The sequence below is a fragment of the Meriones unguiculatus genome, chromosome 3, assembly GCF_030254825.1.
Source record: "Meriones unguiculatus strain TT.TT164.6M chromosome 3, Bangor_MerUng_6.1, whole genome shotgun sequence".
Lineage (NCBI taxonomy): Eukaryota > Metazoa > Chordata > Mammalia > Rodentia > Muridae > Meriones > Meriones unguiculatus.
The window spans coordinates 68,184,436-68,197,484 of NC_083351.1; the positions used below are offsets into that span (position 1 = coordinate 68,184,436).

General features: G+C 41.1%; 1 protein-coding gene across 4 annotated transcripts in view; it reads right to left on the bottom strand.

Annotated features, from left to right (window-relative positions):
* Mgam (maltase-glucoamylase) overlaps nt 1–13,049 on the bottom strand; it is a 132,705-nt gene that overhangs the window by 20,181 nt on the left and 99,475 nt on the right. For 3 of the 4 annotated variants that reach the window (XM_060380124.1, XM_060380125.1, XM_060380126.1), the window contains 13 exons: nt 11,915–12,003; nt 10,236–10,279; nt 9,670–9,837; nt 6,631–6,783; nt 6,119–6,319; nt 5,761–5,915; nt 4,825–4,993; nt 4,321–4,417; nt 3,439–3,551; nt 2,349–2,474; nt 736–864; nt 387–497; nt 34–96 (listed from right to left, as the gene is read on the bottom strand). In XM_060380124.1, coding sequence (XP_060236107.1) covers nt 34–96; nt 387–497; nt 736–864; nt 2,349–2,474; nt 3,439–3,551; nt 4,321–4,417; nt 4,825–4,993; nt 5,761–5,915; nt 6,119–6,319; nt 6,631–6,783; nt 9,670–9,837; nt 10,236–10,279; nt 11,915–12,003 — 1,618 coding nt within the window. The remainder of the gene's footprint in view (nt 1–33; nt 97–386; nt 498–735; nt 865–2,348; nt 2,475–3,438; nt 3,552–4,320; nt 4,418–4,824; nt 4,994–5,760; nt 5,916–6,118; nt 6,320–6,630; nt 6,784–9,669; nt 9,838–10,235; nt 10,280–11,914; nt 12,004–13,049) is intronic. The other variant, XM_060380128.1, reaches the window with a different exon arrangement.

The following is a 13,049-nucleotide window of genomic DNA, read 5'->3' on the forward strand; positions in this document are numbered from 1 at the left end:
ACATTATCTCAAAAAATTAAGAGTGCCTTTTACCTCCACTTGACTATCCCAGTCTAGAGAGGGGTCCACAGTGATATTAGGGTAATCAGGCCAGACCTGTGGGGACAAAAAAAGAAAGATCAGTAGACATGCCTCAGACAATATGCCATAGACAGAATTTCCTAGAAAACTTTAATCCCTAGTCCTAGGACTTGAGCTTTCATTAAGGATTGTTCTACAGAAAAGTGGATTCCATGAAGCTCTTAACTATTGTCAATAAACATTGGCTCTAAAATGAAAACCAAAACCTCAAAGACCAAATGGAATAGGTGAAAACCAAATATACATACACATCATCAGGGTTTCTGGCCCAGGCTGAGGACATTGAATGACCACCCAGTGCATACCTTTCCCCAGACAATGTCTCCGTTATTGGGATATCTGATGAAGACGTCATCCTCCACACCCCGGGTGAAGGCAGGATAGGGCTGTGTCTCATTGCCAGAAATGGCTGGGTCCTGCAATCAGGGCACAAAGTAGGTGGGAAAGTTGAGATCAAATGAGGGTGGATAGAAAAAAGGCAAGTTCCCCGTTTCAATTTGCACTGTAAGGTTTCTTGACACCCAGAATTACATTTGTATTGATCACACCTGTATTTCTCTGTAAGAACAGGAAAGAACAGATAGTCTAAGGCCATCCACACACAAGCCCATCCAGTGTCCCACCCCCAGCCTACACAGCCACAGGAGGACTAACCAGAATGAGGATGACTCGCATCCCATCGACCTTCATGCGGTTGATCAGGGCTGGTAACCCAGAGAACTTGGGGCTGAGCGTGAAGTCCAGCTGCCTCTCCATGTAGTCGATGTCTGAGTACTGCACATCCTGGGGATGACAAAGGGAAGCAGTGGCTGCTGCTGGGCAAGTCCAGGCTTCAGAGGACAATGTCCTCTTTCCATCCTACCTATGTCATGTTATGGGTTTGGGTTCTGGGATATTTTCTGTTTTCTTTTTCTCAGGTGACTTTACCCAACACCCAAATTATATATAATCCAACATAAAAAAAAAAAAAAACAGAGTAAGATGAATGATAACTCTCGTCTGGAAGGACTTTTTTAAACACAAGTAAAAACACTATTTTAAAATGTGCTTTGAAATTGAAACTGATGCTGTAGGGAGTGGCCATAGTGACCTCCCCCAGCTGGCTGCCTCTGAAATCAGTGGTTCTTGTTCATATGAACTGTTCCCTATGAGCTAATAGAATATGGACAGTAAGTCTGCTATAAGTCAATGTAACACAGAGAAAAAACATACAATAACTGGAAAAAAGAAATACTGAGGGAAATCAGACATAATTTTCTTATAAAGATGATGTATTTAATTATCTATTTTGCTTTAATGAAAATAACACAAAGGATGAAGCAATTTCTAGATAAAATTGAATAAATACGAAAAGAGTTCCTTAGATCAGTCTTATTTATAAGCCTCTTGCTCTCAAGTGAGGGACATTGGCTCCGCTCATGTTTTCTTTCAAAATGAAACCCAGGATCCTACATTTATTAGGACTGCCCTGTAGGGCCTAAGAGTACTTGGATGCAGAAGAACTCTCTACAATGGTTTGACTAATTTGAGTTTATTGTTTTCAATCTGGATTCATTTTTTTGTTTTTTTTTTTTAGTTAAGAAAACTACTATTTAAGAAATATTTTATTGATAGGGGAGGTCTTTTCCTTCCTTCTGATCCTAGTCAATTAGGTCTCATCAGGAGTGGCTGAGTTGTCTTCTTCTGTGGCCTGGTAATGCTGCTTCCCCCCGAGGGAGAGGTAATTAAAGAGCAGGCCAATCAGTTCATGTCAGAGACAGTCCCTGTTCCCATTACAATGGAACCCACTTGGATACTGAACCACCATGGGCTACATCTGTGCAGGGGTCTTAGATTACCTCCATGCATGGTCCTTGGTTGGAGTATCAGTCAAAGGAAAGACCCCTGTGCTCAGACCAGGGGAGGGTGGAGAAAGGGAGGAACTGGGACGAGAGGAGGGAGGGAACCACAGGGGGATACAAACTGAATAAAGTATAATTAATAAAGAATTTTAAAAAAAAGAAACATTTTATTCTTATGAAAACAACTTTAAGCCTAATTTCCTTGAACCAACACTAGCTCCCCTCTGCTAGTCTGAGTCTCCAATGAAGATGTCCTCAGGCCCAAGGTTACCACCTCCACCATAGTAAGAACAGGCTCAATATGATTAATCAAGCACTTTACACACTAGCAGAACTACTTTAAGAAATCTAACAAATTTGCACACACATTTGGTTAGCTCTGAGGTTGAAGAGCTAGCACACCATGACACCAGGACATGTACGTACATAGGGGATCTGCTTAGCCACCATCTCATCGTACAAGCTGGCGATCTCAGCATCATTCTCATATCCATAGCGACACAGCTGGAATCCCAGAGACCAGTAAGGTACCATCACAGGACGACCAATCAACTAGAAAATCAGGCAGGAAGTGTTAGTACTTCCAAGGAGAAGCTAGAAGAAGAAGGTTATTTGACCAGTCCAAACTAGATGACAAATTGTACTCTAGAAGGAAACTAGGGAGACACAAACCCCTCTCACACGGTAACAGCTTGAGAAAACCATCCAGGCCCAGAGGTTATTTTCTAGGAATTCTGAACAATCTTGCTTCATCCTAACTTAAAAATGAAGTATAACGCCGTGGTTATGAACACAGACCCTAGAGGTAAAATGCCTACATTAGCAAAGAGTAGCTAGTTCCAGCAGCTCTGTGAACACAAGGACAGTTATGACTTGTAAATAGCATAAGAGGAGTTTCTGCCTCATAGTGTTTTCATGATGAATGAACATGTTGACATCTGTGAAGTGATCTAATGTCTAGCAGCCAACTGATGCAGTAATAGTTACACAAACTTTGGCTCTGGGTACCACAATAGATAACATTATCATATCCACCCCGACACTGTCACTAGCAAGTCATCAGCATTGCTCCATGATCATCATGACCCTATCCAGTTTCACCATCACCATCACTGATGACATTTTTGACCCACTACCATCAGTTACATTACAAGCACTACCACAATCATCAATACAACGAGCACCTCCATACTGCCACCACCCCAAAAAAGATTTCCACCAACAGCACTAACTCTATTACCAACACTCTCATTCCTAGCACTACCGTCATGTCCCCCCAATTCCCCAACTCACCACCACTGCTGGTACTACAAATATGCCTGCAATGCTGCAGTGATGAGAGAAACTATATATGAAATGTTGTCAGAAGGCATGCACTGCTCCCTTTTTTACAATACACTTGTTTCTGATAAAACCAATGTTTGTAATTACCATGTGAGAATTACACTAATGAAGAAATGATTGAGAGCAGAAGGTGTGCTAACATGAATAAATGACAATCAAATAAACTTCCCACCTCTGTGTACTGTTGAGTGACAAGCTCAGGAGTTGGCCCCAAAAACACATAAAAATCCAAAATTCCCCCTGTGGTGCGGTATGTCAGAGCAGGCATGGGCTGGAAAGTCACATCTGAAAACACAGAAAAGTGTCAACAGTGATTAAAGCCTTCAGGTTAAGCATTAGGCTTGAACGCTCTATTTCTCTCACCTCCACTTTAGACCTGACAGAGAAAGAACCCACAGGATCCCATCGCTTTAATGGGCCTTATCAGAAGCTATAAAATATAAATCTATAAATATAAAATATAGAAGTTAAAATATATGACATTTTAAATTATCCAAACTTCTATATCATAATAGTCAAATCTCACAAGAAATATCAAACTAGCACTAAAGTCTCAGTGTTGGCCTCCCATGGCTTCCACAAAGAAACATTATTGTCAAACTAGCAAAATTCCACTGATACAATGCTACTTATTCTGTTATTAAGTTTTGTTCATTTCACTAGCAGTTACAGCATGTATTACGTGAACTTGATTTTCTGCCCCTTTCTTATGTACTTTAAAAATATTCTCATCCTCATTCTGCTAGAGGCAGTGTTCTAGCCCCGAACCTTTGCAGTAATTCATGCTATATAGCCAGTTTCCTCAGGCTGACATTCAGGAATTGGGGAACCTCAGGACTTAGGGTTTTTCTATGCCTTCTTATATAATTGTTGTCAAATAAAAGTTTAGTAAATGCAGCAATCATAAATGTGTGGAATCAAATTTAGGCTAAGCAAATAAAAAGCCATCCACCAAAGATGTTATTTTTTACTTCAGACATAGGCAAGTCAAAAACATTCTAGAGCAATTCAAGAATGACTGGCATACAGTAAGAGGACACAGGTGTCATCCTACCCATGGCATTGCTGTTCATCAGGAGGACTCCATGGGCGTTGCCATCCTCCTCTAGCCCCATGTAGTAAGGGTGGACACCGTAGGAATTCTTCTTGTACTGAGGGTCATGGAGGAAAAAGAGGTTAGGAGACTGCATGCTTGGGAGAGGAATTCAACAGAATTTGATTGCTAAGTTGAGGCAGCTTTTTCTGTTAAGAACAGGGGAGAAAGTGAGACACCGTGGCTGTAATACCAGCACTCAGGGAGGGAGAGACAGGTGGCTCTTTGTGAGTTTGAGGCCAGCCTGGTCTACAAAGTGAGTCCGGGACAGCCAAGGATACACAAAGAAAGACTGTTTCAACCACCTCACCCACTGAAAAGAACAGAAATGAAAAGGAGGAGCTTAAAATATGTCCATTTGCCTAAAGGGAGAAGGTGAGGGTCAAGTGGAGTCTGGAAAGGAGAAGCACAAGACACAGCATGGGTGGAGGGAGAGAACACAGACCACAAGCACTCTGTCCTTACCCCCGGGGGCTCATCCCTGGAAAACATGCCCCACGTGTGCCAGTTCAGGTCTATCTTGAAGGTCGTGTGCTCAGTTTCCCCAAAGCCATAGATGTATGTGGAGGGCAGGCGGGTGGAGATGCGGATGAACATGTCATTGAAGGTGAAACCTAGGAGCTGGGAGTCCCAGCTGCAGAGCGAGAAGGGACATGGACAAGAGAAAACTATCTGCCTGGTGTCTTAAAGCAGCTGCCTTCCTGAGGACAACAGAGCTCTGCATGCTCCTCATACCAGATCATCCCTCAAACAATGGCCATCCCTCACTCATCCTCTTTCCATCCCTGCCTGTCTCAGCACCCTCTCCACAACAGGAAATCCAAGACATTCTCACCACCTCAACTACTGCCACTCACATCTGCCCAGGCTTTCCTGCTTCTTGAGGAACCCCCTTTCTGCAAGCATCCAGGACTGTGACTGAAGAGACTCCCCCATCCTGTCACAGTTCATATTCCTCAGTGATGTCCTACCCAGCCTCTACTGCTGTTCATCTTCCCAAACCCACTTGCCACCCCTGCTTTATCTCCCCATATTGGGCTCTTCCTTTTCAAGGTTCTATTTCAAATGACAACTCTGCCTTAGATAGAGAAAAACTCAGACTCAGACCATAGCATCAGAAGCAGTGTCCTCCCTAGAACCTGGTCACTCTGCCACTTTTCCCATACAACATGGTTACAGACATATTAGCTTCCTGTATGCGTTGTAACACAGACGATCTTTGACTGTTGAGAACAGATACATCTGAGAACAGGTGCATCCAACAAGCATCTACACAATAACATCTAGAAAGGAAGCTCTGAAATGCTTGTTAGATATAGCCAGGCTATCTGCCTTGACAATGAGCCTAGTGAGACATGTTTAGGAGAGCAGTAACTCAGAGTCAGACCAGGAACCACTTACATTACAGTGCCTGTGCTCTTCCGGCGAATTTCAATTCCAAATGGATTCTTCTTGATGAGGACATCATAGAGACGGCCCTCGGGGGTGCTGGATGGAGCACTGGAGATGTTCAAAGGCACTGGGACTTCATACCGACTGTGGTTGGGATCATAGATCTAGGCCAGAGGAAACCATTAAATTCTGGTATTCTATAATATGATAAGAGTCTCACTTCTCTCTGAATAAGGTTAACATACACTCTATTCTACTGCAGAAAATTAAACACAACACTCCGTTTAGCCTTCTGTAGCCTTGGCTAGCAAAGAGGAACAGGACTGGAAAGGCCTTGTCCACACCAGAATGCACACCCTGTGGTTACCTTAAACTGCAGCATTTCATTCTTATGGTAGGTCACTCTCAGTACAAGTTGATTCACAGGTGTGGAGGGAAAGGCATTGCTATAGGGTGAAGCTTTCAAGGAGAGGTTGGCTGTGGCCTCGTGCAAGTGACTCTGTACATTGCTGACTGAGTACAGCTCATTGACAAAGTAGCAGAGAGGGACCCCAGAAGAGCTGGATTCCTGAAAAGAAAGTCAATATACTTTATCAGCAGGAATATGAACTTATACAATAAAAAGAGTTAAGAAAGACAATTTAAATGAAGAAAATTGTGTGTGATTTTATATGTGATAGATTTTACAAGTTGGCCTTGCAGAAATGTACTTTTTAGAAATATCCCAGTCTTATATACAGTTATGCTCTAATTGTCACCAGATCTCTTAAGAAGTCCTTTCTCCCTAAGAATTTCAGTGCATATGAAACTATAGCGATATGCTAGGCCCATGAGACATTTAAAAGTGTTAGTGCACACAAGTGTCTTCAGCTACATTACCTCCCAGACACAGCCCCGGGCAGTGCAGCTAGCTTCAGAAGCTCCATGCTGATCTGGATAGCAGTCTATCTTGTCCTCCTCTCTTAAGCTGTCATCCCACTCCACAGTGTAGGATTCACTCAGGAGAAGATGGATACCTGTAATAATTGCAACCTGCAGTGGTGGACAGTGCACAAGAAACTCACCATTAGAAACAGCCCTTCCACAGTCTGAAATCTCTTTGGAAAATTAAGTAGAAGTGAGAACAGAGTCTCAACAACACAAGGGATGTGACTGCCTTAAGGGAAGAGAGCTGTGTGTTCCATGCGCTCAGCAGGGACCGGCCAATGTCACTCCACTGCACCATCAGCCTTCCTCATCACCATGGGTAAGAATTGGGACAAATAACAGTTGTGACCGTTCCTTGTCATTCCTTTTCTGATCTATCTGTCTCTATTTCCTTTGTCTCAAACTTCTCCTCCGCTCTTCTAGAATTGAGCTTTTCTTCTTAGCTTTTCTGTGGGGCACTCCCCCACAGCAGTTCCTGTCTGTGGGGCACACAGAGAACATGCAGTGTCAGTCATGGTCCCAGGTTCCTGGGAGGGTTAGTGTTGTTATCCTCACACACACTGGAATCACCTAGAAAATGGGTCTCTGCACATGCTTGTGGGAGAGTATCTTTGATGCATCGATGGAGGAGGGCATATCTGCCCTCTGTGAGTGGTGTCCTGGACTGGGCAGCAGTATTCATTCATGGCTCCATGCTTTCTGATTGTGGGTGTGATGTAAGCAGATGCTTCAAGCTCCTGACACCTTGATCTTCTTGCCATGGTATACCTTTAGACCGTGTGCCAGAATAAGTGTTTCCTCCTCCAGTTGCTCTTGTCAGTGCATTTCATCAAAGCAACAAGAAAAGAAACTGAGGCAACTCCCATTCCCACATTTCTATGTGATCTCAGACAAACTGAATAAACTTATTGAATCTCAATTTAATCAACTGTAAAAATGGAGAGTTGGGGGAAAAAGTCATCATATTTCCTTTCATACTAACATTTATCTGAGGTCATCTGCATAAATCTTGAAACATTTTGATATCCTACTTATCAAATTAAATATTCAACATTTTATTTATTTTTTAATATATGACTTTTCTTTAACCTTTTCAATTTTACGGGGCATTTTAAGAACTTTCATTATTCTTTCACTCTTTTCCTCATATGATACATAATCTTTCCAGTTCCAACTCTCCACCACCATTCCTAACAAGGCCTTGGTTCAAGAACCATTGCAACACATTTTGAAAATTAAATTGGTATGACCCTGGCAGTTTAGCACCTAAGTAAAGTGCTAGGTCCATAACACCTAAGCACCTAAGATGCCCAAAAATCTGACCACATATTTTCTCTGGAATAAACTAATCTTCTCTTAAAACTGAATGTTACAGATGCTACAGACACAGGATTGTCACGGCGATAACATGAGGATATTCTTGGACTGGCTTATTCTGGTCTCTCAACATGAGTGGGTTTACTTTCCTTTTATGCCAAGTATGTGCAATTGTGGATCATACTTCCTGTGTTCTTCTACATACAACACATGTCCTTCTGTAGTACTTCATTTCAGAATGGCAAAGCACTAAGATGCTAACTACATTTTAATCTATATGTTGCAGCTGTGACTTTCAAAAGTTAGCATCAAGTTCACCAACAGCACCTGCGCAACTGTCTCTTTCTCCCTCCTTCAGGCATTTTGTTTTTCCTTTTATTCCTCCTAGATAGGGCACTTGCAATCATGAGAGAGGAAAGTATTTCAGTCCTTACGACCTACAGCTACTATGTGTATGTGGGCAAATCTTCCACTTTCCAATTCCAACAGAAGGACAAAATGGTGGCTACCTTTGGGGGATTTCTTATCATATTAAAGTAGTGAATCTCATTAAAAAGGAAAGAAAATGTTGAATATATAATTTGATAAGTGGGATATCAGAATGTTTCAAGATTTACACAGATGACCTTGGATAGGTGTTAGGTATGGAAGGAAATGTTATGACCTGACACATAATCTTCAGAGGTCCATCTCCCACCCTGCACAGGAAGCTATGCTTAGAAATTTCACTAAGCTTTGGACAGCAGCAAATATGAAGCCAATCATACACTAATTTAGTCACGGTGTCTGTATCCTGAATACACGCTATAAAGACCAAACTTGACATGTGATAATGTGCCATTACACTAGAAGGATAAAATGACTTATTTTCCCAGAATTTGGCAACTCCATCATATATTCCAATCCAGCAGCTCCCCTACGTGCTCTCAAGATTACTGAGGGAAGATTGCTCCTTATCATAAGATATGGAAGAATGCAACACAATTCTGTCTGGTGGAGAGGGTTGTTTCACTGTCCAATGTAGAATTATTTTGTTATCATCTAATACAAAATAATCATGTGTGTAAAATCTTCAAATTCTTTGTCTTAAATATGTCATCAAGTGAATATGTGTGTTGGAGTGAGAGTGCTAATACTGAAGAAACTGGAGGAGAAAGTGTCTCAACAGTTAAATATTAAGACAAAACAAACTTCAGAAAAATCAATTCATGAGGCCCCAGCACTGGCCATTAGCTCTCAGATCTGCATTTGTCTGACTTTGACACCATTTCCCTATCTGTGCTGTTCATGTGCATGTGCATGTGTGTTTACATATATAAAAGACACACAAATAAGTCACATATAGATGACATTCATATATTATGTGCAATTATGTGTGTGTGTATGATAAAAAAGGTAGTAAGAGAGAAGAACGGCTGGGAGACAAAATGAGTCAGTGTGAAGAAAACAAAACTAAAACATCTGCCCTTTCACCTTTGCCCCAGCAACTCCTTGACTCATTCCAGCTTAGACTGTCTCCCAAATGTCATCATATTTCCCTCTAGTCTGATCTTTCCACTGGGCCCTAGAGGTGCTGCCATACTTTAAGAACCTCAGTGACTCTGACATAAAAATAAAAAAAAAAAAAATGACCATAATGCCAATTTGAAAAGCCTCAACAAAATGGAGCCTTACCTTCATGCTGGGATCATAAGTGACTTGAGGAGACATCTGACTTGTGACACCATTTTGCTTCACTCTAACATTGAAAAGTGCCTGTGTTCCAAAAATTTTAATCTCCTGAAATGCTAAATTATCATGGTCCATGTAGGTTGATCCTAAATTGCTCACATCCAGGCGGTTCTGAAATATACCAAAGCATAATTATGCACAAATGAATGATCTGACAACCTCAAATGCCACACCCTAGACCAGATGCTCAGCTGCTAGGAAAGCCTGGAGCCTTCTTAGATGGTTAGGAGAGGAAAGAAAGACATGCAGACATTTACATATGTATGTAAAGACACTGGCTGCATGAAACAACTCTACTCAGCAATATTTCTTGCTTTCATTTAGGAATATTACTGCCTTGTTTTGATAGCACAGGTGATAAATTTACGGAAAATTAAGTCAAACGGGAATGTAGCACCCACAGCCATTACATCAAATGTAGACACACACACACACACACACACAGGACAATAGGTGCTAATAGTCACATAAAAGTCCACCCTTCAGATTCCTGAAAACATTTTACTTACTGGTGTGACTGAAAATTTACACAGAACATTATTGGTTGTGAGATCTGAAAACAAAAGAGAGATGAGTCAGACCAGCCTGGATAACACAGAAGGTCAAATTTATCTCCTCTCCTTAAAACTGACAGTTGTTGATCTGGAAAATCAAAGGCATATGTCTTTTATGACAGATTAACATTCCACTAAATTCAGTAATACCACCTCTTCATTCATTCACCAGTCAGAGCACACAAGTTACTTGCATTTCTTGCCGAGTGGCAATATTGCCCTAATGAACCTAGAGCTCAGATTCTCTTTAGCAAGCTCATTTCATAGACACACATATGTGATTTAGAAATGGCATTTTTTTTTTTACAATGGTTAGATCAACTTGTATATCCACCAAGGATGTCACTGGTCCTCTGGAATTCTGCAGCTGCACAAACACTTGTTACAATTAGTTTTTTCATACTGCTCATGCTAAAAGAAGTAATCATCATAATGTTTCATTTAAATCTGAACTTATTGCTAGTGTTCAGCATTTTCTTATGTACCTGCTGACAATGTGTGTGTGCATTCTCTGAAAAAAACATTTATTGCGATATTTTCCTACTTTAAAATCACATTGTGCATTCCATTGCTGTCAATTTTAAGAGTTTTTCTTTCACTTCAGATTGATTCTTATCTCAAATAACCAATTTGCTCTTTCTCCTATTTTGTAAGCTGGCTTTGCCAACCAACTTTCTTTCCTTTCACTTATAGAAGACTTCAAGGTTTGTGTAGTACGTATCATTGACTTTGTCTTTGAAGATCAATGACAAAGAATATTTTCCCAGAGGAATTATTTATGCTCAGTGCTTAACTTTCAGTCTTAAGTACAATTTACGGTAGTGAAGATGTGGACAGCACCTAGATGTCCATGAGTAGATGGTGGGAAAGAAATGGTAGAACATTAAACACCTTGGAGTCTTCAGAAAGTGAGAACATAGATATCCTGCAACATGTGACCCTGAATGAGCCTAAGGCACATCATGTTGAAACTGGATGTCTTCGTTACTGATCATATCGATGGTAATCAGTATATGATTGTTGTTTTGAATACATTATGTTCACACTTTGTCACTTTATTATTTTCAAATAAAACCAAGATTTGTAAAACTGTATCTTGAGAATGACAAAATTACGAACAAACTACACACGTCCAAGCCACTGTTTTGCCTTCTCCTTGCTACCATAACTGAGTGTAGATCTCTGCAAATGTCTCCACAGCTGGTGTTCCATGGGAATTCTCATCCCATAGCTAGGGCCACTAGATCAATACTTCAAACCCACCAATGTGTATTAAAGCACTGCTTTATACATAGACACTAGGAATGTGTGTACTCACCACCAATATTTATCTCCCAGGATTTAGGGATGATTTACATTTCAGATCAGAACTTAAGCCCCAGTCATGAAACAATGACTTAAAGAGTCTCTTAAAAAATAAAAGTCAAGCTGACACAAAAATTGAGGTGTGGTGTTATAGACTCCCTCCATCTGTAGTTCATGTATCATGGCCTCTGCCTAGTACAAACAGAAGCATGTTTTCTCTGGGATGCTGCTACTAGGGTGTCTGGTGAGATTTTGCCCACAGCTTAGTAGCCAGCAGACACAGAGGGTGTGGCAGCTTTGCCATGGCCACACCCTCTCATCCTACTCACCCATTGTTTGCCCATCATCCCAGAACAGCTCTCCTCTTGCTTCTTTGTTCTCATCCAGGGCAATGATAAGACCAAGAGGGTTCTTCCGGCTGTGGGGAACAAGATTTGCACAACACACAAATCCTTAGGGCTCACCAAGGACCATGTATGGATATAGCCTAGAACCTTTGCTTGGATATAACCCGAGGTAGCTCAGTAACCAATTGGTTTCCCATAGTACAGGGAACAGGGACTATTTCTGACAGGAACTCAATGGCTGGCTCTTTGATCTCCCCAACCCCCAAGGGAGGAGCAGTCCAGCTAGGCCACAGAGGAGGACTTTGCAGCCAGTCCTGAAGTTACCTGATAAAACAGGGTCAGATGAAAGGGGAGGAGGTCCTCCCCAATCAGTGGACTTGGAAAGGGGCAAGGAGCTGAGGGATCGAAGGAGGGTCTGGGAGGGAATGAGGGAGTGGGATACACCTGGGATATAGAGTTAATAAAATATAACTAATAATAAAAAATAAAATAAAAATATTTTTAAAAAGAATTTTGACAAACATTTGCATCAAATTTCCATTGAAAATGATACTAGTCAGTCACACATGACTCCTAGATAAAATATTTTTAACATTTATGAAAGTTGCAATCATGTAAGCCTCAGAACATCTGAACCAGTGACATAGTTACCATAAAATCCCAACTCTATTAAAAATACGGTTATTAGGAGAGGAAGAAACATCATAGACATCGCTGTTACCATCCAAGGCATTTAAGAAACCCTATTCCAGTGATTTGAATATCAGTGATTTGAAACTTAAATTTATATGTGGCAATGATAAGAAATGAGTTACTAGAAAAATGGAGGCAAATGGACTAGGGATGTGCTGAGACCCATCACTGGTAAAGCAGTTGCCATGCCCACATGTTCCACACTCTGGTCCTTAGGCCATGTTTGACAGAAGCATAAGCTCAAGTGCAGTAACACAAATGAGCCATTGGAAGCCACCTCTATTAGTACCATATTGGAAAAGAAAGAGGTGCCAAAGTCAACTTAGAATCTATCACATTTTGATGGATGTGAATATTGTATTTTTTAAGAGGTTCAGACTTTAAGCTAGGAAGGAACAATGTTTTACATTTTAAAGGGGAAATT